General features: G+C 36.1%; 5 protein-coding genes across 7 annotated transcripts; 2 read left to right on the forward strand and 3 right to left on the reverse strand.

The window, feature by feature from the left end:
- Positions 1-311: 311 nt before the first annotated feature.
- On the reverse strand, positions 312-1,987 carry LOC135793769 (KICSTOR complex protein ITFG2-like). The gene is made up of 4 exons (XM_065304853.1): positions 1,841-1,987; positions 1,459-1,785; positions 880-1,403; positions 312-823 (listed from the first exon to the last, which is right to left on the reverse strand). The coding sequence occupies exons 1-4, from the start codon at positions 1,985-1,987 to the stop codon at positions 400-402; spliced, it is 1,422 nt and encodes a 473-aa protein (XP_065160925.1). The 3' UTR covers positions 312-399.
- A 10-nt stretch (positions 1,988-1,997) lies between these two features.
- On the reverse strand, positions 1,998-2,916 carry LOC135793772 (mitochondrial inner membrane protease subunit 2). Its single transcript, XM_065304856.1, has 2 exons — positions 2,304-2,916; positions 1,998-2,236 (listed from the first exon to the last, which is right to left on the reverse strand). The coding sequence occupies exons 1-2, from the start codon at positions 2,566-2,568 to the stop codon at positions 1,998-2,000; spliced, it is 504 nt and encodes a 167-aa protein (XP_065160928.1). The 5' UTR covers positions 2,569-2,916.
- Positions 2,917-2,972: 56 nt separating this feature from the next.
- Positions 2,973-4,244, forward strand: LOC135793770 (uncharacterized). The gene is made up of 2 exons (XM_065304854.1): positions 2,973-3,491; positions 3,552-4,244. Exons 1-2 carry the CDS (start codon positions 3,081-3,083, stop codon positions 3,978-3,980), a joined length of 840 nt encoding a protein of 279 aa, XP_065160926.1. The 5' UTR covers positions 2,973-3,080; the 3' UTR covers positions 3,981-4,244.
- Positions 4,112-5,110, reverse strand: LOC135793771 (uncharacterized). Its single transcript, XM_065304855.1, has 4 exons — positions 4,918-5,110; positions 4,690-4,865; positions 4,491-4,616; positions 4,112-4,435 (listed from the first exon to the last, which is right to left on the reverse strand). Exons 1-4 carry the CDS (start codon positions 5,015-5,017, stop codon positions 4,238-4,240), a joined length of 600 nt encoding a protein of 199 aa, XP_065160927.1. The 5' UTR covers positions 5,018-5,110; the 3' UTR covers positions 4,112-4,237.
- A 5,467-nt stretch (positions 5,111-10,577) lies between these two features.
- On the forward strand, positions 10,578-20,148 carry LOC135793699 (uncharacterized). 3 transcript variants are annotated; one of them, XM_065304766.1, is made up of 4 exons: positions 10,578-10,665; positions 13,085-13,448; positions 18,906-19,031; positions 19,155-20,148. In XM_065304766.1, the coding sequence occupies exons 2-4, from the start codon at positions 13,089-13,091 to the stop codon at positions 19,893-19,895; spliced, it is 1,227 nt and encodes a 408-aa protein (XP_065160838.1). In that variant the 5' UTR covers positions 10,578-10,665; positions 13,085-13,088; the 3' UTR covers positions 19,896-20,148. The 3 variants fall into 3 exon arrangements, with proteins under 3 accessions (XP_065160838.1, XP_065160837.1, XP_065160836.1); XM_065304765.1 differs by lacking the exon at positions 10,578-10,665 and adding an exon at positions 12,207-12,340; XM_065304764.1 differs by lacking the exon at positions 10,578-10,665 and adding an exon at positions 12,622-12,850.
- The last annotated feature ends 5,573 nt before the right edge of the window (positions 20,149-25,721 follow it).

Consider the following 25,721-nt stretch of genomic DNA (forward strand, 5'->3'; position numbering starts at 1 on the left):
CGTACGGTGCCCTGAACACGAGTCACTTCTACCGCTACCCTCATAAGGTGCTGTGAACACGAGTCACTTCTACCGCTGCCCTTGTACGGTGCCTTGAACACGAGTCACTTCTACCGCTGCCCTTGTACGGTGACCTGAACACGAGTCACTTCTACCGCTGCTCTTGTACGGTGCCTTGAATCGAGTCACTTCTACCGCCAACCTCGTACGGTGCCCTGAAAGCGAGTCACTTCTATCGCTGCCCATGTACGGTGCCCTGAATACGAGTCACTTCTACCGCTGCCCACGCAAAATCACTTCACTTCAAACAATAATTTGTACTTTGAATATATTGTTTACTTGATAGATACACCTGAGGATCTTATCCCAAATAAAATAAATTTACATATACAAAAAGATTTAGCTTCCAACGCCATAGAGTAAATATTCAACTATAGATCGTTTGTCATGTTCATCTAAACTGTGTGCTAAAGAAGCCTTTTCATTGGCGTCGGTACCTTGAAGCACATCACTAATGCAGTCAGGACTCACACTAAAATTTCGACTACTCATATCCTTCAAACAGATATCATGATAGACCAGAATTTTGTTGTGAAACGTCACATACACAAAGCATGTAACGGGCTTTTCGCCGGGAACTAACGTATAATAGCCGCTCGCAAACGCTTGCACCGACTCTCCCTGTTGAAAACGTACCACATTCTTTTCCTGGTCAAGAATGTATGTATGACCATCCCAAGAACAAGCAACCAAGTCGTCTATTCCGTTGCCAGTAACGTCGAGCTTTGTCAGCGCAAAGATTTGATGATCTACCGCAATTGCCCTGCATATTAAGCAGTATTATTAATGAGAAAACATTTTAATTTGATATTCACTAACCATAAAATAATTTCTTCTTGGACTAACATAATAGTGCCGTCTAAAGTTGCAACCGCATATGGCGCACCTCTTTTGTTATCATCCTGTGGAAGCACTTTAAGATCTCCGATGATTTCCGTAGAAATGTTCTGGTTACGCATTCGGGATAAACCAAGAAATTGGTAATCAATCGAAGATCCAGTTAGGTATTCACTAATCGAAGTGCTGGAATCGCTTTGTTCTAATTTGTCATCGTTTGTGTATCGAATGCGCATAAAAGTACCACCCGGTTGAGCGATCAGTAATGTCGGCTTGTTTTCAGCGTCGTGATGTAAAGTAACAGAACCAATTTGCTTCGCGCACTCCCATTTGTTTAAACCAACCAATTTACTGCATAATTCATCTGCAACGCTACTACGCTTTCCAATTGTTGATGCTAAAAATTTTCTAGGATTGTACCATCTGTATGATCGTACAACTCGGTCGGTTAAACCTAATACCATCTCTACTGAGCCATCATCATCTATGTCATCTAAGAGAATATACTAAAACACAATTACATGAATAACTAGGACTTAAAAAAATATTAAGAAGTAAAACCTTAGTATTTGCGGGAATTCTCTGTACGTGCAATTGTTGTAAACCATGTTTCTTTTCAAAGGGTTTAGAATGAGAAGAATCTGATGTTTGTACTTCACTTTCACCACTCAAAATCTGCCCATCAACCACATCAACAGAATCATCAACTGAATTGTGTATGCTTGTTTCATCTTCATTAACTTCATCTTGTGCAGAATTCCCATAAATATAACACCAGCCATCCCCTGTCACTATTACTAAACAATTTCTATTTTCATTAAATATATCCCCCACTGCCAAACAGCAAACAAACCCAAGATTGCTTATTGTTTGCCATTTTTCATAGCCCTTTCAGAAAACATTATAATTAGTATGTGAATTATTGTTTATATTATAATCTTACCTTAAATATAGTGACTTCACCTCTCTCATTACCTACAATCAGTTCTGAATTTCCATCATTGTCTACATCATGCAGCGTAATAGCATTCCTTAGCACATTACCAGAGAATTCAAATTCTAAATGCTTTACTAGAGAAATAGCGCGCATTTTGCAAGTGTTATGATTTTTCAGTACAATTTAGAGGTAGTCTAGCATCAGGCAGAGAAGATCTAATAAGCTGCCACCGAGCTGGAGGCCAGACAATAAATGAAGCTTTGGCAGTGACAAGACCTATAGAAACTGGGCCAAAATTGTTTGAATCCATAGAATGACCAGTGTGGTCACCTTCCACCCAGCAATGCCCTTCAGGTACTTTTATAACTTTTCTCTTGTATCCAAGAGTGGAAATGATATCACCTGAAATTTAAAATAAAAATTTAAGTTATCTTACTCATTACTATCATGTGTGGTTGTTGTGTTGAACCTTGGATTCCAACCACTCTCTTGATAATCTTTTGTTCTGGATCCTTTGGTGAGATCAAGGAGATGATATCACCGCGTTGAATATGCAGTTGTCGGATGGCCCAGCGATTCAGGAAGACGTAATCAGTAATATTCCTATCTGGGTTCAATGCTGGTTGCATCGAAATGCCGTCCACACGGGCTACATAGCCGAACGTGTCCACTAATGTCACACCGATCGGCAGTCCAATGAATATGCTTTTAATGAATGTCGTGAATATTTTCATTGGACTCGACTAAATTGATTGAGTCCGAAACTAAGAATTTAACTATGAGTACTCATTTAACCTAAAAGCGTCTGTGGTTGATAACTAACAGGGTACAACAGAGGCGTTGGAAGTGACATAACTGCTATCTGTGTCTATCTTTTACGAATCTACAAACAGCGTGCGTATTTACTGACTTTCGCACAGTACAATTTCGACTAAACGGGCGGGATAATGATAAGCACTTGATAAATAAATATCTGGGACAAATACATTTCAATGACAAAATTATAAAATGTATATAACTCATTCAAACTTATGTGTAACTTTTAATTTTTTACTAAGTAAATTTTTTTTATGATTTAAGGGGTATATATTGTTTCAATTTAGAATACAATTATTAATTTATTGCTGATTTTTTAAATTAAAGATAATAATATAGGCAACTTGAATTACGTGATGACTGCTGATTGATCGAAAAGATCCGAAAGACCTAAGTGTCACCATGACGTCAATTCCAATGCAGCTCAACAATGGCTGCAGAAGAACCATCCAAGTCCGAATTTAATTCAATCTTATCATGTATAAACAGAAAATTTGAAATTATATCCACGAAATGGTCGGACGACAAAAACTTCGAGGCCAAATTCCGTACACAAGTACCCAGAGAGAACGAAGATTACAATGCGTTATGTGACGAATGGGTCGATCTGTTTTCGGCCGTTACATCCACGACTTGGGTGAAGAAAATCTCTAACACCGGCCCGCAAATTCGTTTTCGTAAACAGTATCAATGTTGGACACATCCTGGTGAAGTGAGGAAGGAGCTACTATTTGATCCGCGAAGATGCAAAGCTACACTTGATGTTAAAGTACTCACTGACAATGCTCACACCCGCCGGAAAAACAAGTATATTAAACAAGGCTTGAATGTTGTTGTAAAGGTATCTATTTTTGCTATTTCAGTAGAAGAAATTACTTAACTTACTTTAATATACTTTTAGCTGAACTTTACACACTTGCATTCAACTGAATCATCAAAACCATTTGCATTTTTTGTGCATACCTGTGAGCCACAGCCAGAACCTCCAAAGCTTACAATCACACCTAATGAAAACACTCCTCGAGTAATCAACAATATAGCTAATAAACTAAAGAATACTGTCCCAAAAAATAGGACTGCAACTATGACAACTGGTCAAACACATAATGTACAAACTGCTACTGGTGCTAAACTGCCAGAGCAGCCACAACAAGCACAGCAATTTCCACCAATTATTATGAATGTGCCACAGTATGAGGAACTGGTGATGTATCAACCAACTCTGTTGTTTGAACCAGCTCAGGTGATTCCATCAACAGCTGCATTTGCTCCTCATTTTGTTCAGGTACAAGGAGTCAATTTGCAGACCCAAAATGAGAGCAACTTTTAATATTGAATGTGACACAAACTCCAAGTATAAATTTTAAACTAGTTTTAGTTGTAAAATGAGAAAAAGTACTGATTTTATATTAAGTTAACTATATTTATTATCTATAATCAAAATATTAATCAAAAACTCAATTTGTATAGCAAGTTTACTTTATATTTGTGATTATGTATTAATACTATGAATGATAAAGTTGTTACTGGATGTTTTGTATGATTGTACTTAAATATATCCTCATATATTTAATATGAGTATTAATTTTACAAATGTTTAACTGTAGTATATGCCAGCATACTATTCTTGCTTGTCATGTCCACAAGCTGCTGTTTGATTTCATCTGGAACATCTAAACTTAGATTTTTCAATGTTTCAATAATCTGTTCGGTTTCTGTCAGTAGAGGATCCAGTTGTTCATAATCATTTAATTCTTGTGTCAAATGAGCAATAAAAACCTTTTGCTGTAAGAATATTAACAAACTAGAGCAATGAAATACTAAAAACTGTGAAAAATACCTCTAACAGTTCTTGTTTCAATCTTTGAAACTCATTTTCTGTTTCATCAATCTTCTTAGCATGCTGCTGAGAATAATTGAATAGATCCAAATCATTAGAAATAAAGGTCATTTCTTCCAGCTTATCCTGTAACCAGCCAGGTTTTTTTGTAGTTCTTGCTGCTGCATAAAAACACAGGAAAAACGGAAAAACACCTTACCTTAACTTTGGTGAGGAATTTTTGACAATTCTGTAAACAATTATCTTTTACCAGCTGGATGGGATTATCAAATTCTTCAAATTCATCAATGTTGCCTTCCTCTGCAGCAATAGCATGGTATTTATTCCGGCACTGCTGAAATCCCTCAGTTATTATGAACTTGGTATCATCTTCCACTAAAATAATCTAAAGTTTCACTTGTAATCTCAAAATATTTGTAGAATTTACACTTCTTAGTTAAAGTAGATATTTCATATGGATAAAAGAAATAAGCTTGTCTTTCTAATCTATACAAAGTCTCACTATCCATTGTTTTATTTTCACCCATTTTAAAATTAGTATTTAGCACTAAACAGAATAAGAACGCAAATGCAAATGCAATAACCTCTGAATGAACATATGACAAACGGTTACAAATTTAAAATTTTTGTTTTAGTACAGGTCGCGCCATCTACTGAACACAAACGTATTAATGCTTCTTAAATAAGAAAAGTTTAATATCTTTTCAAATCTAGGCATTATGTCTTATTGCAAGTGGTTTATGATGATATTTTCACGTCAATATCAAATTTTAAAACATTTCCTTAAGCCCATTACACATTTATTAATTTTCCCATAATCAAAGAAAGGATCGTCACGAATTGAACACCGCACGACGCTACATGACTATTTAATCGATATCATAAAACCGATACAGCGCGCAATATGTACTTAACATGCTTAACATGCTCGCTTTGCTCGTAAATAGATCCTCAAACGCGAAATGGACCATATCTGCTGATAGCGAAAGATGCGTTCCGTCTGTTACTCAATTCGAAGACTCGCATAACGCGTCGTGTTTGATGATCTGTGCGATATTACATTAATGGCGTGCAATGTTATTAAATTGTTTTTGGCAGTCATCGGTTATAGCGCGATACGTATCGCGAACATTTCGGAGTCATGCGCCGTTTGCTCGGCAATGCATGCGGCGGGTTGATACACCTTTCCTGACGCAACTGGAACAAATTTGTTACTTCGTGATTCGCGATTAATTGCTGGATAATGACTTTCTAATTATGCTGCTGGATAATTATGCGCATGTCGTCTGCGATATCGTCTGTCCGTGACAATACAAACCAATATGCTGGCATTTAACAAGATTGCTTGTTTGATCTTTGATTGGAGATAGGAGATTTTGAGATATTGTCAAAACAAATTTGAAGAATACCAGGATATATTAATATTAATTGTTGAATATCTGAAGTAAACAATGTTTAAGCATCACTCAGTGTTGAAACTTATACTGCTAACCGCGCCCAAGAAAGAATTGCAAAGAATGCAATGATTTGTTACACTGTTTTCTATTGTTTCTTTTAATGTCTGTAATTTTTCGTAGTTTGCCGCACGCGTTGCTTTTGAAAGATAATCGCTAGTTAATTAAGAGTGATTTAATATTTTATTGATTCTAATTGTTTAACCATTTGTATTCCATGAACTTTTACAATAAAATAACATTCAATATAATTTACAATAGAATTATTACCTAAAAATAGAACAATTACTAAACAAATTCAAAAATTTTATTGAATAAAAACGTCTATCTATTCGAATTTTTATTTTATAATTTGTTTTACTTTAAAATATTCAAAAAAAGTTAATGTAATTATTTTAAAATCAATAATTTACGTCGGAAAACAAAAATATAGAAACTATTTTTATATTAATTTATGACTCTTGATGTCTAAATAAATTTCAAGCTTTTGCAATACGCGATATAAGATAAATCGATAAGAATCAAATTTTTCCTTTCATTGTTTCACCTCCCACATCATGCGTTGATCCATAAACACTGCCACTTTACTAGTGCACTTTGCACACTTTTTCCAACACAAACACGAAATATTAACACATTTACACATTGCAACTGTTGGTACTCACTTGAAACCCGTACATTTGTTCATTTTCATCAGTCCGATTAACTTATGACCCAACTTATAACTCCCGACCGGCGTCGCAATTGTCCACAAAGCAATCGTAGCAATAGCAACAATCGCACGTTTATCGCGCGTCTATAAATCACGCGCCGCCATAAAGACAAGCGGGCAAGTTTTCTTCGATAAACCCATTCATGCATGTCCCTTGCACGCCGCTGCCAGCGCTGTAAGGAGTTAATAAATTTGGCGAAAATATTTGCAAAGGTATGCGAAAAATTCTGGTGATACTATCGCAAAACAGAATAACCTTAACGTAATGCGATGTGAGTTAACGAGATAAGTTTATAATTTTAATTAATATTATGTAGGTGTGCAATAATGCACAATTATTAAAACTTTCTTTGTTGCATTGCGAAATATATAAGGTTGAATGTGTCAGTGAGTGCGTTTAGTTCCTATAACAATAAATAAAATAAAAATATAACAATTGTTGAATGTGGGGTCACGGCGTTTATTATTTATTAGAAAAACGAAAAATCGTGATTGAAGACTTTAGGTTTTTATTTTTTTACGTTACGTTACGGTATCACGACTTTTTTTTTCATGGATAAATGTGGATACATTTTTTTGTTTCGTTACGTGTCATGTTGTTCGAACTTTTGCAAAGTGTTTCTCACTTCTCTTGCTTTGACTTCTCTTCAATATTAGATACTTTTACTGCTTTTGTTCTAACCTCTAACGCATTGTTGTTTATCGCATATTTTCAACTTTTACTTTTTTGGTTTTGTTTTGGTGATTTGATCAAAATGAAATATTGATCGCAAACAGATTTAAATAGCTTCAAAAAAGATTCACTCGAATAGGTTAACATCGATAAACGATGTACTGATCTGGTAAATTTAGCACAATTTCTTGTTATACAACTTATGATATAAGAAATGAAGAGAACTGAAAATAAAAAAAAAATAAATGAAGGGTTGAAATTTCTTCTTTAAGTGTCAAAAATTGAATTAAAAACTTAATGAAGATTTATGACTTGCAAAATGCTATCAAAAGTGAAATAAACAAATTTTTACTAAATTTGAATGAAATAATTGATAAATATCATCATTGGACTAACAATATGTACAAGTATTTGCTTTGCAATTTCGTTGATGTATTTTTTTCGTTTTATCTTAACAGCATGTTCACAATAGATCAGACACAGAGATAAATTGATGTAACAAATGTGTTATTATGCATTTGCCAGCCTGGAATCAAATCGCTTGTATTTACAAGCATTTGCTTTAGTTACTTGAACGTTTGTTGCTCAACATTTCACTTCTACATTGTTACTTGTTACCTTTTACCTACGAACTCTTGAATCATAATTTGCAGTTGACGACTAAGCAAACAGACAACATGTTTCGCATTATATCTTAAAATATTTTAAATTAAGCTGACTTATTGGTAATTGTAATAACTAGGTTTGGTAATTCTAAAACATAATTAATTAAATCATTTTCTGGTCCTTCATGTTGCAAAACACGTCACTCAATTCTAAATCCATTCGCGGTTCTGTTTTGACAAGAATAGATTAACCAAAAACCATTGTCGTAATACCGGGCTGACTGAAAGCAAATCGAGAATCAAAATTCGCAATTAAATCAAGATCAAATCCACGACGCACACGATTATCGCAACGAGATCTCTTGGATATGTACCGCACAATGAACGCCTCACCGACATCGACCTAAAATTGCATCGGGCGCTCTCATTTCGGGCACGTATTATACTTGCGTGCGATTGCGGTGCACCGAATATAATAGCATTGTGCGCCGAATTTCGCACGCGTCGTAATATGCAAACGGTCGGCGAAAATTTTGGGACTTGGTGGAATTGCTTCATCGCGATGAGGTGGGCCATATGTACCAACGAGTTGTTTGCATTACGCGTGATTATTAGGTAAATGAGAAAAGTGTAATACATATGGGTATGAATGAATTAAAATTATGTTGGGAACAAGTTTGTGTGAAGCTGGTTGGTAGCATGGTGTGAAACAGTGAAACAGTGTAATGACGTGAATTTTGACAGTTGACCTTACATTAGTTTCTTTTATTAAAACGCAATCATGCTAACTGCATTAAAATAATGTATGAATTCTCTTACAAATTTTATAATTGTGGAAAAATGCATTATTACATAAAGATTAAAAGTTTTTAAGAGTTGTAAAAGTACAAGTATCACATAATCATTATTTTTTTGTAATTTGGTAAGTTTGGTTAATAATAATATCAATTTCGTAAACCAAATTTCAATTGAAAATCCAAAATCACCTTAAATAGAAAATTGATATTTATATATAAATGTATTTTCATGTTCTAATGTTAAACATTAATTTTTAACATTTGATAATCACAGATCATAGAAATAACTTTGAAATTCCTTAAATTCCTTTCACAAACACGAAAACAATTGCGACATTACCAATAAACTAATATTGTTGACTCCTACAAATCCGCCATTTATGGCATTTCTTAAATTCAATAACAAGTGACAAAACACATTTAAATCAATTGAATTAAACTTTTTTATGCGTAAACAATGAAATATTTGGAATTCTTTAAAAAAATGTATGTTAATAGTACTCGCATGTGTAGTCATCATCCAAATTTACTTATTTATATATTCCCAGTCCCAAATATGAGTAATCATGAGACAACAACGATTACAAAATCGAATCACGCATCTATAGTTGTCTTTTTGGACTCACAAATTTAAATACTATATCAAAGTCAATGTTTCAAAGCTTTGTAAGCGATTTCTTTAAATAAGAATAACTATGCGAATATTGCTTTGTTCTAAATTCAATTATGATTGTATTGCTTTAAAATTTAATGAGCCGGATCATGCAATATTACCAATAAAGCTCAGACGTAATATGGATTTGTAATGAATAATTTTAATTGCTTGTAACTCATGCACTTTGATGCAGACATGATTTATGGGAAATATTTAAATAAGAAAAAAACGAGCATTAATTATAAATCAAGATAGCAAGAATTTAAAACGTGTTAATGAGAGGCAAAATTATAAAACATGCCAAAAACATATTTCTAATAGTGTTGACATTGATCCGTGATGCGATTTATCAAAGATGCATTCGCAATTTAAAAAAGTCAAGGTCCTACAAGGTTGTTATATTAATTTTGCTACATTAATTATATTTGTACCTGTGATTTATAAGACGTTTAATAATATTTAAAACATTTAATTTTTATTTAAGTGATAGTTATTATATCAATTGATATTTATAACAAAAAGTAACTAATTATAACTGCAATTGTAATAAACATTTAATACAATCATTGTTATAATACAAGTAAGTCGTGACTTACTCGGCCGATTGAAATAAAATGTTGGGCACTTAATTATAACTCGAAACAAATTTATTAAAACGATTGTAAATGCATTCGGATGTTTGTCAGTTGTAAATTATTTTTAAAGTTGTTAATTCTCATGAATGAGTAGGTATTACTTTGCAATTAACTCATTTTTTTCATTGTACTGCGCCTTTGCAATCATAGAAATACATTCAACTCACGACAATCGATATTGGTGTTAACAATACTCCTAGGTTAACAATAAAAATTATATTGTTAAATTTAATGTAGGTTGCTCAATTAATTAATTTAGGTATCAGATTACTAACTATATAATTATTATAATATCATTTAATTTAATTTTATTTATATTACACTAAATATACTTCAATGTAAATGATGAGTGTTTTCAAAAGTGGATGAGACTTTTCAATGGGTTTCAAGCCTTGCGCGAACTTCGACGCCAAAAGAGTGGGACGAGTATAAGTAATCAAGTCGAAACCACCGAGTGGATTATTAGAGTAACGAGTAAATAAGCGAAAACAGTGTTCATTCTGTATATTCAAATGTAACTCAAAATAATATCACAATTATTTATTTAAGGGAAAGTTTTAAGTAGATTTGTAAATAAATTAGTGATAACCGTGCGACAGACAACTGGAAATATTTAAAAGGCAAGGATTATTTTCTATTTTTAGGTAATTATTAAAAATTATTATAAAACTGTTATTATTTTGGTATTAATATCAAAATGTCCTAAATAAATTAAAACTTCGTGAATAATATAAATTTGTTTGTTAATTATAATAAATAGAAATAAAATCAAAATAATGGTTTAGGAGTAGGTAAATACAAATTTCAAGTGTTAAATGTTTGAAAACTCTGTTTTAGCTACACAAACAATAACAGAAGGTAAATATCAGTAGAATAGAAATGAGAATAAATGTCGCCAAACAAAGTTTATTTCTATTTGATGAGAGATGAAATGAGGTTATGTTTATCAATAGAAAGCTAATAGAATAGAAATCAATATTGACAGTTCCTTTTTTTAGTTTCCTTCTGCAAAAACTAAAATTTTTAAATTTAGAAACAGTAATTGTTCATTGAAGATGTAGTAAGTGTGATAATTTGTTCATTTTGTAACTTTTACATCACAGATGTACATCACAACTCATAGTTTCAACAATAGTTTAATTAAATTAATAGTGACTTTTATGAGAATCATCTTAAGGCTTTCGTCATTTCATTCATGAGTAACATCACAATAGCATATGTAGTCTCTATGAAATATTGAATTTAATTAATACTTATGTGGTATAATCTGGATTATGAGCAATAACATAAACCACAGAAACAATATATTTGTAGAAATATGTTGATGAAGATGTGAATATTTGCAACTGATGATTTAATACTACAATAGGTTTTAGAGTGCATTATCTGATCAGACTTTCGTCATTTTGTATATTAATAATGGGAGTAAGTTTTATTGTGCGATATAAATTAAAAAATCTGGCTTTAGGTTAAAAAAAAACTAGTCATTAATAAATGCTATCATTGTTAATATTTCAACATCCATTGAAAGTGATTAGTAAAATCAAATTTGAGTTACTTACGTGTTTAAAACTTTCGTAGTTATTACCGTAATTTGTGCATTTTGCAAATAACCCACGATTTATACCAAATTGCGGATAAAAACGACTATTGACATGCTTTTCAAACCAATAAAATGGACACAAATTTAACGTTATACACAGAGCAAAACAAAACACACTAAATTTTGTTATTTTATTGTGTTGTTGCAACTATAACTGTAAACACCATCCATTATTTTAGTGAAATTTTTGGTGAACTGCACATTTATAAACTCAACAATAACAAATGTTAATGTCATTCAAATGTACCTAAATTTAAACAAATTAAAATTTTATGCTGTAACATTTTTACACTGATATTCCAACTGGAAAAAAATTTCCTATCGACATTTTATGCGTTAATTCCGAAGCGCAGCGTCGGTCGACAGGCGCGACCCTTAACGAGCGCACACGTCTATAATTACAAATTAAATTTATCGTCTGCCGTGTGTCGCGAGGCGCGCTAGCTCTCCTAATTAAAAATCGTCGTAATTAACACATTACGTACAAAATTGCGAAATTCCGTTTCAATTTGCTCGCACTCGGCATACGCGCACATGTAGATCCTAGCTGTGTTCACATAGATTATGCAGAAACGACCGCAAACACCTTTGAAAGCAGCGGTGTCGACGGCGCGTCGAGTGAGATGTGTGCAGTGAATTTATTTCGTCGCACCGGATTACACCGAACGGTGATAAGATGTGTTACACTATTTATGGGCAAAGAGTTTATTAATATAGTGAGTGATACAAACATAACCATACTTGAACCAAAATCTATTTGTAGATTGGGTTGCATAACTTTGAAAATAAAATTAAACCATTACAAATGTTCAAATTCCAAACACCTTAAACGGCTTCCAGGTCAAACAAAGAAAAAAACATTATCGAGGTATTGTTATGGTAATATCGGCAAATACGTTATGAAATATTTAAGGCTGCAAACTATTTATCTACATATGTTTTGATTTTGTTTGGTTCGACGCCTGGTCATTGTTGCTTGATGCACTGTAGCCAAATACGTGCTGATGCCATTGAAATTGAACTTTTTACGCTATTGCATTGTGCAATTCGGATACACGACGCGTGCGGCTGTCCGTCGTGGGCAATCTGGTCGGTGTACGCCAAGTTGCGAAGAACAAACATTAGCATTCAATTCTGAAGCGTGTTACGGAACTCACGAATTAGAGCGTGAAGACGCGGAGAGCAAAAGCAAAGTCTTGGGCTAGGCGTGCCCAACAACGAAGAGCGTAATTGGTTTATTTATTAATCGATCCGTTAATGTGTAAATGTGCAATATGTTTTTCTTTGCGACCATTATAACTAATTAATGATAATTTATAAGGTGTGAGGTTAATATCAAGTATAAATTGATTTCCGATGGAATAAAATCTAAAAATTTTATGCAGCGTTGTAAAAATTCGGGGAATTATATTCACTTGTGAATGTGCAAATCTTTTCGTATTCTTATCATATCATTTCAGAATTATGACATCGAAGATGTTGATGGCATCGCTTTTGATGCACCTGATGGCTGACATTTTTCAAGCGCACGCCTTGGAGGAGCCATCGCCCGAAGTATTCCTACAGCCGCGGAATTTCAATCCGCATCCGTACGAATTAGGTTACGATCCGCGGAGCGGTGATCGACAGGTCTCGAGGCTACGCGAGTACGCCAACCAAATCGACGTCTTCGGCGCCGACGATCGCGGCCCCATCCTCTTTCCGGCCAACAACCAGCCCGGCGATAATCGCGTCACGACCGATCCGTACGTGGTGGCACAGCTGAAGGACACGCATCCGTACGCTGGCGTTGCAGCAAAGAAGAAGAAGAAGTACGGCATTCCGGTGAGTTTTAGAATTTCCGCCAACACGAATTACATTTGCATTCAAGCACGAAAACATTTTCGTGTGAATTTACGTTGTTGTAATTTGAAATTGTAAATTTTGCTTGTTGTTAATATTCATGTGGGCTAATTGAGATTCCAGGAATGTTATGCACATGCAGAAACTGCATAAATGTTCGCACGCGTTGCTAATACCTGTTATTTGGTTAATAAGAACTAGAACGGCATTATTTTGTTGGTGAATTTAAATAAATGCATAATTATTTTTAATTAATTCAAAGTTGACTTGAATTTTAATTGTACGAAACAGTTTTATGGATTTTTAAATTATTTACCAAACACTTTTTAAATTTATAGTTGGAAAAATCATTCGTTTTGACAATTAATTTTCCTTTCACGCATCTCGCGATTTTTAAGAGCTGCTGAATCGCGCCAATGATTTATCGGTGTTTTCCTCGCGTAATGAAAGCGCTTAAACGTTTCAATTTCGTTTATGCGCGTTTTACAGCCTTCGCAGATCTTACTAAGTACTCTCGAACAAAAAATATAGAGCACCAAAGTGGCAATTAAAAAAGACATTTAATACTAGTAGCATTTCGCATCGATGTATTAGCTAAAGTTTCCAACCCAAACGATCACCATTTACACAGATCCACTGCCATCATTTACGATTACGAAAAGTCTGTTTATTTTAATTAAATCAACTTATTAGCAAACTCGCACAAGTTTTAATAATTGTACGCTTGACTAATTTTACGAGGATTTCGAGGATTATATCATTGCGTTAATGAGAATTTATTGTAATTGATTTATGAATAACAACCTTCGACATCCGACAATACTCTACTCTCACGTAAATTGTGAAACGGAAAGTCATAACAAAGAAAAAAAAAAGAATTAAAAAGCTTCGGCGTTAAATCCACTTTAACGGCGTGTATTGAATGGTTAGTGATGTTACCAATCATCATTTGGTCAGTTCGTATTCGTAATAAATTCGAATGTCATTACCTGTCGCCTTGAAAGGCATTTCACTATCGCTTGCGACACAAATTACATAATATTGGGAATATGTATATCTTGATCAAAGTAAAAAGTGCTTAATAAAAGAGTTTGTCTGGTGGCCATGCAAATCGAAAATATTGCGGCGGCGTTGTCGAAAAAATGATGAAACTACCATCATTATCACTCAAGCGTGAAACAAATAAGCATGTTGCCTGACCCATTACTTATTTATACATTATCTCACCTTTCTCGATAAATTCTTTAAAAATATGAAATTTATCTACTTTGATTTATTGACAATAAACTGATAGACGTACAGATTGTATAATAATAATTGAGATTCAATCAATATTTATTTAGTTCCATTTCTGATTTTGATACTGATAATTTAACTTTCATAAACATTTTTTTATCATCGTACAAAACGTGTAAATTTATTTTCATGCATAACAATCAGTAAAAGTACCACAATAAATTATAAGTTTCGATGAATGTATAAAGATTTGTTTAGAAATTGTAGGCATCTGGTAGTAATTGCAGTTTACTGGTTTTAAATCGTTTAAATTCTTGAAAGGTGCAAATGGTTTATTTTTATACATGCCCACAGATGTTTATATCGTAGGTGTTGCTTGAAAATAGATTGTTATCGCTGCGGGTATAACAATCAGACAACTATTATTATAAACATTGAAAAGTTGTTTTATTGCTGAAGAAGTTGAAGAATAATTGTAATATTATTACGTTTAACGAAACAATGTGCAATAATATTAATAGCGTAATAACATGTTAACATTTTTAAATATTTTATGTAATAATAATGTTAAACAATTGTAATTTTTTTCAAACAACGAATCTTTGATTGTCAGGAAGACAATGCGCCTATAACTGCCGATAAAATGTTTGATAGCTTGAGGGTACTTAAATGCGCACGCAATTGAATGTAATTAAATTCACAAAAATGTGTTACATTCAAACATGACAATTTGCTAATAAAGCGTAACGCGCGCCGGGCGAATCGCGGCAATAAAACGAAATTATCGCGCTCGCGAACCAAGTTTGGAACATCGCGCATCCAAAAATTAATTTCGACGGCTTTTGCATTTTCAGCGCGATTTTATAGATGAGAAGTTGTAAAATATTCAAGCATGTCGAGCAAATATTACGCCGAGTACGTTGATAAAACAAAAAGCTCGTTTCTAACCAAAAGTTCGCCAGCAGTGACGCCTGCCTGGTCCGCTTGCGCGCCGCAATTTTAATAATGCAAACGTCCCAACATCGTAAAATCCATGTTCCCGTAGCGCAGCGTAACAATGACGCAATAAAGCATTATCAGGACATAAAACGTTCTTGCATCTCGCGGCGCGGTCATCGTTTCGCCGTCTTGCATTCCGGATTGCGCGTTGCTGTCCGCAGACGACGGTTATTAATATGTGTGGGCGTGTTGGGGCTTATCATTTGCACAATACATTGTGTTTACGCCTGTTTAACTCTAATCGCTTCTATTTTACGCTGCAAATTTTCACAAAACTTCATGATTTTCATTACAACTGCAATAACGTCGGTAGTAAATATTAGAGAAAAGTTTTGTGTGACATATGTTAATATAACATGTGTGTTGGTTATTTTTTGTAGTTTTTTTAATTATTAGTTTGACACATTGTATATTATTCGAAGATAATTCTGGCCAAATAGCTGAAAACACCAGAAACGCCATAAACTAACAAATCATTGTTTACTTTACGACTTTCGCCCTGCTAGACGATTCCGAGTAACCAGCAACCGCCTCCGAAACGATCCCCATGGTGGATGTAGATGGTTTGGCGTTTCGGCGTGCGTTCGCGTTTCCGTACGCGCAAACACTCGTTACAGTCGTAACATTGTCAGCCACCGGTCGGGAGGCCCATGTGCTGTCGGCGGCAGCAGTACATCCCGTACTGGACACTGGGTGCACGGACCAAGCCCTCGAGCAGGCTGCAAATTCGCAAAGTACACACTAACACAATCACCCGCACACACAAGTAAACGTATATTTTCTCTCAGCGCGGGTGCTGTACGACCGACTTCCTATTCCTGTGTGCCAGTATCCTCCAGCAAAGACGAACGTTTCCTATCTCATAAAGCAAAAGCTCTGAATGCCCCGACGCCGAGGTACAACCGTCGGAGGATTCGTACGCTGCGTCGACTTTCCCGGTCGACGGCGCCGTTTGAAGCGTGCCTCCGTTTTGTGTGGCTATAGCATGATGCACGAGGCGCGCTCGCCGCAGCCCCGCAGGATCTGTCATATTGTCTGCCCAGGATATGTGCATGTAACGTCCTGCTTTATGCTGCCAACGACGCCAGTACAAAATTTATCATAAACCATAAACTGTTTATTTGTGCACGCGTGTATGTGTGGTTGCCTGCTTTTGAATGACGCTTCCTTGCGTGTGAAGCTGGTTGCAAGCAAATTCTTCACCAACATGGATAATGGTTATGTTTGTAACATATTAGAGAAACTGTTACATGATGAAAAACATAGAAAAACTTGTTAAGTCGAAAATGTCATTTAGGTAAAAAATATCGGTAGCAATTTTTATAAGTTTAGCATATGCCTTTTTGTAAAATTTTCTGCTTGCGCTTACAATATCCCAGCAGCGTTTATGCATAACATGTGACATGTTTCGTGGCGCGCGACGTTTGATGAATACGAAAACGTCAACGCGACGCCCATTGCACCCAGCTCCTTTCGCGGTCGCTATCACATCGCAAAAGACGTGTGTACGCGTATAATGCCAGATATGACGGCGACGTGTCTGCGAAGACGCACGCGGAGTTAAAGTAAGCTCCGCTTTGTGCAGATCAGATTTAATGATACGCGACGTTTTTCACGAGTTTTTCGCAGCGGGGGCAAATCTGCCAACGCGGTGGAATATTTTATAGGTACAAAAAAACGTCATTTCCACGAACATTCGATCAAGAATTAGAATTGAATAAATTGTTTACATTGATGTGATGTGAGTTTATCATGAATAGATAATTTTTTACTTTCTCTTCGGTGCGTTAGAATGTTTAGCAATATTATTGTTGAAATGGTACCGCTAGCGCCATCTGAAGGCGACACTAAACACTAAAAATAATTTGAAGAATCCGTAAATAAACACGAAAAAATTAATTTATGAATATTTACATATGAAAGCATTAATTAAAAATTGAATATTGCGGAGTAGATTGACGAGTATTTTAATTTATTTTTTGATAATCAAATAATTACCAACTGGGTGACCAGCGACGAATAGATGAAAGGTCGAAATGAAATAAATCTGAACACAATTTTAATTAATAGTTCAACGAGCACGACCCGCTTGGTTAATGCTGGCGTTGCGGAGATGTAACCATTGAGCCTGAACAATGCTAATTTCGACGCGAAACAAGTTTATTCATTTCGAAAATTCAACGTATTACGGAAACAGCCGCGCCACGCCGACGTGTTGCCGGCGGCTCGTCGAAATGCCCCCAAAATGCGCTCAGCTGTCTGTCACATTCTATTTAAAACTTTTATTTCTGCAATTTATCGCTGAGGCATAAATTACAAAACAATTCGGAAAATTCCACACTTTTTGCTCGCTTTTTGTCAATCGCAAATAACTGCCGCGTAAAAAAAACACACAACAATACATTAAAAAACCAACTACAACACGCCAAAGGCTTATCAAAACAATCATGTCCGGTATTATTAAAAATAATGTTTTTGACAGCTTTAAAATTTATGTTGCAATCAAAAATTTGGTAACTTGATCATCGTGAAATGGAGATAAACACCAATTTAAGATTGTTTGATTTTGACTCGTTGAAAGCCAAAAAATCAAACGGAGTTTTTCGACTTTGTAAAGAATTCGTGGCCTCTGGGAGTTATCGATGATTGATTATAATTTATTAGTTGTACAGTCGCTTGTTGAACTGCAAAATCATCGCTTCTTATGATCATCCGTATCTATCCCACAATATATTCGGAAATAGGAAATGTTAAAACCTAGCCGGCGAACGATTTCGATAAAAAAGTGTAATGCGTATATAGTGGATGATTAAGATTGATTGCTCTGAAAACCCGCCGACCCACTGCGAGTCCTGGCGCGCATGCAGTGGGAAACATTTTTTCCGCGACGACGCTCCCGGTCGCGAATTTAATAAAAATATGTTCCGCCGGCCACCACAGCAGAGGGTTGCCGAGGCGAAGCGAGGCATCCCGAAACGAAACGTATGGCTGTGATGTGAATATAACGACGGATACGTTATATCCTGATGTCTAAATAATTATGTTCCATTCTTTTATGTCCTGCCATGTTATGTTCCGACGTTCGCGTTCAACAAAGCCAATGCTCACGTTTACGGAATGCGCGCGCACGTTGGTTGTGTGTGTTTTTTTGTATGCGGGCTTGTTCTGCTAATTTAATTTCCGCTCTTTTTGAATCATTTTCAGGAGCAAGTAAACCCGCAAGTGTACAAGGCGCTAGCCGCGCATGGGGCGCGGGTACTCAACGTGCCGCAGGCAAACGATTTGAAGAACATTCCCAATTATGTTGAGCATTATGATTATGACGATGAAGTAAGTGCTACAAATTGCATTTTATTATTGTGTAATCAAACATATTCAAAAAAAATCAAAAAAAAAATAGAATTTAAATGAGGTTATGTGATGATTTGTACGTAATTTTTTTTTCTGTTTTAGACAAAGAAAAACTACGCATTCTCTTATAAAGTTGTGGATCATTTAACTGGCGATGACTTCTCTCACAGCCAATCTCAAGATTCTCAAGCCACCAACGGGGAGTACCGCGTGAAACTTCCAGACGGACGCGTCCAAATCGTATCGTACACAGCCGACAAGAACGGTTACAAAGCGGATGTGAAATACTCGGGTAGCAAACACACCGATGCTGCACAGCCAGTTCACCACCACCGCTTTGCGCCGCATCCACTGCCACCGCCAGCTCATCAACACCTGAGCCCAGACGCCCACTCACCCGCCGCCCGTCGAGTGCACGTGCCCTTGTACGCCGATTCCGTGCTGCACGTCGCCGGCAATCCCCACGACGGCGGCGTAACGCTGAAAAGCCATGCGCACGACTTCATAAATCAGCACTTAATTACCGACGAACACAAGCCGGCGTACTACGAAGCCGGCGACGATCCCGGCGTTCTATTTATCCTGTCGGATAAATATCGCGGGGCTGCGGCGGAAAAGGTTCAACTTTTACCTAATATTCGCGCACAAAAAGCGCACCACGAGCCGGGGCGATTTATCGCGGCCACTTTGGCTCCGTACGTCGTTGCCAACGACGGCGGCGATGCTGGTGCGCCACTGCTGCACAACGTGCAAGCGCTGTCCACGCTGGCACCGGATTTGGATAAGTTTAATCCGGTTTATATCGATGCGCCAAAGTATAAACTACCTACGACGATACACTGAAAAAGAGAAGTTGTAAAATTAATAGCGCGCGCTGCCAGCGACCGACCAACATTCGCTAACTCAATCTCGATACCCCAAATTCCTTTGGTTGTTGGTCAGCGACAGGATGCGACAGGATACGAGCATGTTTAATGAACCAAACGCTCGTATTGCAGGATTTGTACAGCGTACTTGTATATAAATGCACCGAAAAACTTATTATTCAGTCATTTCTCATATCACATAAATATTTATCCTGTTTACTTGCCATCTATCGTAGATACAAATATTTAAAAGATTTTTTATTTTATATTTTTTATAATTATTCAAATTATTCAATAAAATAAAATTTTTAATTTTAAAACGAAAGAAGATGTTAATATTTAAAATTTTTAGTTAAATCTTGAACACCAGGTAGTTTTTTTATGTTGTGACATGTTTTTGTTCACTGTTCCAGGTAGGATTTTAGTAAATTTTGTGAATCGGTCGTTGAAACGTTGTCAGTTTGCGCAAAACGCGTTCAAAGTTGATCTGCGCACGTGTTTCCACTATTCAATTTTTAAACACCGCCGCCGCCCGCATCGCTGACAGCGCGAGTCATTTATAACGCATTTTCAAAGGACGGGCCGGTTGTTCTCGATGTGACAACATTCTGTTTTCAATCTATTCCATCCGTCGGCGAACGAACGCATTGTGCCATCTGTAACGTAAAATGCACACCTCCGGACGGCGGCTTTCACGTCGATGTCGATGCCAATGCCAGCAACGACCGAGGAAAACGATCGTCCTTCACTCAGGACATCGCAACAATCGGCAGACAGACGCACTTGTTGTTGCAATGTTTATGTGTGTCTTTCGTTCTCAACTATGTTGAAAGTCAGAGAATCCAAAGCGAGCGGAAAGCTTGTCGTTTGATGCAACGTACAACAATATATTGGGTGTCAGTTTATTCCAGATGTAATTATATTAATATTTTTTTATATTATTTTAGATTTTTCAGTAGATGATTATTTTTAATTTGACCTCATGTCAATTCCTGTCGGATCATCGAAAAATATTTCGTTTTTTTACGATTTTGCGCGAAATAATAAAAAAATACTATGTATAAGCAGAACGATAAAATATATATAAAGATGTTATAGAGAAGACAAGTAATAATTCAGTTTTATTGGCAGGGAGAATAGCGTTATGATCAAAATTTTATCGGCGGCTCGCATTCATTCACAATATTGCCAGAACCGTACAGCACCAATACAAATTCGTGCCGAATTTGCGAGTTGCGCGTTGTATTACTGTGAATTTCGTCGTTATTTGTTGCAGAAACGAAATTGATTCCTTGGCATAACATGCGTTCCATACATATTTTTGTTTTGTTGCAGTCATATATAAAATGAACATCAGTTTTCGTCCTTTTTACGCTAGGTGATTGAATGTCCGAACAAAAAATTATGCAACACATATTGTATGTACGTGGAAAGTATATTTTAAAAAATAATTAAAAATGGCTTCACATCCCGCAAAAATATGTTTAGAAGTTATAACAGATTCAAGGTGAAAAGGAAATTACATTTTTGTGCATTTCCACATCGCACATATGCAAACTCACACGAAATTATTAACTGTATATTCCCAGGAAAGTTTCCACTCTTTGTTGGAATGTTTTTATTTGCTTACCGTTTGTAAAACATGCAACAAAATACCAAACTCTAAAAACGGATTTCTGTCGACTGCTTCATTTTATTTGCCGTAATGAGGAAGATGCGCCAACGAGTGACTTCAATATCGAATATCATAATATAATTTTATTACCCCTAGTGAATAATACGCGTTTTCTTGAATTTTACTGTATGTGCGAAGACGATGTCTGCGTCGCAGTTATGCGAACAAATTTTAACACGGAATAAAAATTTTATAGAAAATACTTACCGGCGCCGGGCGTCTCTTTCTCGCGCGCGTGCACTTATGTAAATTAAGCGGGCGCATTTTCGTCTCAGCCCCGCCGTCGTACCGGTGGCGGCGGCGAGTAGCAAGCGAGCGCACCGCGGCGCGCTTCGTCCCCGAATGAATTTTACTCTGGCTGCATGCAGAATATAAATTACTTGTAAATAACCCATTTTAATGTTTAATGTTTTATTATGCGAATATGCGCGAAACCGTATTACATCTACATTTCTGAGACTATTATATTCCCGTACATTTTTCTACAAAGCTACGCAAGTCGTTTTCTAGTGCGTGAATATAAGCGGCTCACAAATAGTTATTACTTTGCTACTTTGTCGAGTTGCAAAAAAATAAATTGCGCAATTTAACATTGAATGTAAGAATCTCTTAAAAATGATTACAATTTATGCAACCAACAGTTCTTGAACATCAACAGTAATGCTTATGTATTCTTATCTATTTTAATATCAGAAATGTTTCGTATTTAGCATGTTTGAAATCAAATTTAATAATCTAAAATAAATGCAAAACATATCAAGCACTTTGTATACCGACGCTGGCGCTGGAAAAGCAGAGCGAAGGCGAAACGCCACGGCTTGTAAATTTCCGTCACATGTGCTTTTCGAAACGTCGCGTCTACGCAACGCGCCCGCCGCCGCCAGCCGCCCTCCACACGTCGGCGTTTCCTCTGAATATTCAAATTTCCTCAAATATATTACGACCTCGCGCAATGCGCCCAAGGTCTCCTAACGTCTGCGAAAACTTCCTGTGATGCTCATTCTTACGTTCGCCGTGAATTTTCCTCGCTCTTGTTTTGCGCGAGTGCGCGCCTGTCTGTAGCATACATTTTTCATTTATATTATTTGCATGGCAAGACGGAAAACATGCATCGCGTTTGACGAACGCTTACCGCCGAGAGTGCAGCGTGTGCGCAACATTGTGCAATCAAAATGGGAAATTGTGTCATAAAATCAGCGCAATCTAATGTGCATTGGAAATAGAATTTAGAATATTGAACGACATGTATGGCATGTATTCTGGACACTAAATAAGGATATTATATTTGATACATTTTCATGCAGAGGCGATTTATGAGTAAGTAGTAAATTGTTAATTTTGGGACGGTTTCTCTATATTTATTCAAATTTGTTTGAATAAAAGCATTGGAAATCTAAATTATTTAAGAAATATGTTTAAAAATTCGAAAACGCAGTCTTACTTTCAAAGTTACCGAGAGTTTTTCAAAATAATTCAATAAAATGTCAAGAATTGTGATTTTAAACAGTTTAAAGTGATTTTAACCGATATTATGATTAGTTGCGGTAATATTACTTCCATCTCTACACCGAATTGATGATATAATATTCATGTACGAGTATTTCATATTGAAATACTTGTCATAATTCTGGATGGCGAACCCTCCGAATGGACGTCACAACGTTTGATGAATGTATTTGCTATTGAAATGAGGGATTTCTGTAATGTCTATACGGTTGATCATGTTTAATTCTGCAGGCGTTCTATTTGTTAAATGTTTGAAGTAAACACACAAATACAGACAAGGGATAATCGCCCTCAAAATGTAAAAAAAGTGTAAAATTCTATTAGTAACAGTAAATTTACTTTAAAATAGTTTAAATTAAAATAGTTTCATGATGACTTGAATACCTAAGTCACATGACTTTTTATTTTAAAATAAATCTATCTTTCTATCCCCGTTGGTAATTTGTAGCCGCTGTCTGTCCGCGTCGAAATACACTTTTCTTCTCGATGCTGTGGTGCCTTTAAACAACGCCCAAAGTCTTAACAGGGTCTAACAAGTTTTAGTTTCGTACATAAGGATTTCGGGCTGTTCTTAAACTCGCTTAACTTGGAAAACTCGTCCTTCGGATTCGCGCTGCGCAATGTCCTTCGAACCCAAATTATAATTATATCACCTCGACTTTGCGAAACAAGAACAAGTAGCTGCAGGAAAAGAACAAGAACAAGTCGAACGCTTAAACTCACTCGCTCTTATTTATATTTTACGTCCGAAGAAACGTTTTTGAAATAAAACTCTGGTTGGTCCTGCAAGAATTCGGCACTTCCTCGAGTAGACGCTCAGCTTTCACGCTGCGCTTTATTCAAAGTCTCCGCTTAGTTGTTTTAGGCTCTTTAATATTTTTCAATTTCGTTGGCTTGTGCTTGCGAGTTTCTCATTTCAGCTTTTTGCCAAAAACGCCTTGCGGAATATTTTCTTTTTTTGTGAGCACGCAGTTGCAGATTGAAAAATAATCTCGCTAATGCAACGAGCGTTGTTTGGTTGCTCTTGGTTGGTGGTTGATACTCGTATTTGGTCGTTTCGGATCGTGTCGAATGTATTGTGTTATGGTAGAGATTTCGAGAGGGCTTGAAAGGGTGCGAAATGCGTGCTTTAGGTGTGGCGGATCGCTTCTATTCGGTTTCGGGCTCAGTTTGCATTGGGATCTTTTCGGTGTGTGATCCGACGGGCGTTGACGCACCCACAAGGACGATCCCGATGGACGCAGGACGCTCGCAGACACGCTATCGACCGCAAGGATAGCACGTTCGCACGCCATATTAAGCTATTAAACTGCTTCGATCAATTATCCGCTTACTCCACATTACGCTTATAATGTCCAGCAAGGGTTCTCCAATTGGTACAAGTGCCTGTTTCTGATACAAGTATGAGTTTAAGCTGTTTAAACCACAAAACAATACAAATCAACGTTGTTTTTGACTTTAAAATACGAAAAATAATATTTTGACCTAAATTTCAATTAATATTAATAATAATAAGACACATTAATTAATTATACAAATTAATACATTTGCTATGATAACAATGCGTGCAAGTTATTTGAACTGGATTCTTGCCAGCATTATAAGCACCCCTTAACTCCTAATTGAATTATAATTTCTCCGTAATCATTCACTTTCCACGCTGAGAAGTTAACTGTGACCTAAATAGTCACTACAATAATACAAAGTGTTGAAAAAGTTCTGCAACTTTGTGATAATTTCACGCAAAATAAATTAAAAGTAAACACACTTTATATACACATAGTAAATGAGGTAACAGAATATGCAATTAAAAAATATGCACGCTCATAATGAACGTATTCACATAATTCACATAATTTTCTTTTATTCAATTTCTCTCTTATTTATGTGCGAGTTTCCACATTGCCGGGTCCAAATACACTTTTTTTTTCAACGCACGCGCATAAAAATGATAAATTTTCATAAAAATGCGTCGGACGGCATTCGAATTTTTATGCAATAAAAAATGTAAAAACATGCGAATAAAATCGGGACGCGCGCGCATCGGAACACAAAAATCAACTCGCCGCTAAAATATATTCAGATTCCATGCGCTATTAGTCGTTGTGTCGGCGGCGGCGGGGCGTTTTTTCGAGGGAAACGCATTTTTGCGTAAATTATTTCGCAATGTCCTGAACGGAAACGAGATATGAAACAATCGCCGGATCGCCGCTATCGGTTTGCGTTTGATTGAGGGAAATGGGACGGGCGTGAGCGACGTGAGCCCCCGTTACATCATCAATAAATTAAATAAGCTTGATTACAATTTTGCCTCGATCGTTCTAATTTACTGATCGACAAATATGATAAATCTCAATTGAGCACACGCAAAAAATCCAACACAAAATTAGCTGTTGTTTTATTTTTTGTCGTAGATACTTGCAACTGGCTTCTTGAAATATTACTTTCATCAATATTTTTAATGTCTGCACCATGTTTTGTTTTTGCTGATGTCACATTGGTAATTTTTTGTCAACAAGCGGCAAAGTTGTCGGTGTCTGGCCGAGTGCTTTCGTAAGTACATAAACGTAATGTACATATGCATACTCGTACGCGTACCTTGGCGTGGTAAAGAATGCGTGA

The sequence above is a fragment of the Atheta coriaria genome, unplaced genomic scaffold, assembly GCF_025399875.1.
Source record: "Atheta coriaria isolate IRGN ID8LTWV9N9 unplaced genomic scaffold, Caltech_Dcor_3.1 hic_scaffold_6_pilon, whole genome shotgun sequence".
NCBI lineage: Eukaryota > Metazoa > Arthropoda > Insecta > Coleoptera > Staphylinidae > Dalotia > Dalotia coriaria.

Bases quoted from the DNA above. Each gene is read 5' to 3' on its own strand.
- LOC135793699 (XM_065304766.1), top strand. From the start codon at position 13,089: ATGACATCGAAGATGTTGATGGCATCGCTTTTGATGCACCTGATGGCT. The intron at 13,449-18,905 runs GTGAGTTTTAGA...AATCATTTTCAG, and splicing joins AGAAGAAGTACGGCATTCCG to GAGCAAGTAAACCCGCAAGT. The intron at 19,032-19,154 runs GTAAGTGCTACA...TTTCTGTTTTAG, and splicing joins ATTATGATTATGACGATGAA to ACAAAGAAAAACTACGCATT.
- LOC135793771 (XM_065304855.1), bottom strand. From the start codon at position 5,017: ATGGGTGAAAATAAAACAATGGATAGTGAGACTTTGTATAGATTAGAA. The intron at 4,866-4,917 runs GTAAATTCTACA...AGATTATTTTAG, and splicing joins ATCTACTTTAACTAAGAAGT to TGGAAGATGATACCAAGTTC. The intron at 4,436-4,490 runs GTATTTTTCACA...ATATTCTTACAG, and splicing joins TGAAACAAGAACTGTTAGAG to CAAAAGGTTTTTATTGCTCA.
- LOC135793772 (XM_065304856.1), bottom strand. From the start codon at position 2,568: ATGAAAATATTCACGACATTCATTAAAAGCATATTCATTGGACTGCCG. The intron at 2,237-2,303 runs GTTCAACACAAC...TTTAAATTTCAG, and splicing joins GAGAGTGGTTGGAATCCAAG to GTGATATCATTTCCACTCTT.
- LOC135793769 (XM_065304853.1), bottom strand. From the start codon at position 1,987: ATGCGCGCTATTTCTCTAGTAAAGCATTTAGAATTTGAATTCTCTGGT. The intron at 1,786-1,840 runs GTAAGATTATAA...GTTTTCTGAAAG, and splicing joins GTGAAGTCACTATATTTAAG to GGCTATGAAAAATGGCAAAC. The intron at 1,404-1,458 runs GTTTTACTTCTT...ATTGTGTTTTAG, and splicing joins GAATTCCCGCAAATACTAAG to TATATTCTCTTAGATGACAT.
- LOC135793770 (XM_065304854.1), top strand. From the start codon at position 3,081: ATGGCTGCAGAAGAACCATCCAAGTCCGAATTTAATTCAATCTTATCA. The intron at 3,492-3,551 runs GTATCTATTTTT...ATATACTTTTAG, and splicing joins GCTTGAATGTTGTTGTAAAG to CTGAACTTTACACACTTGCA.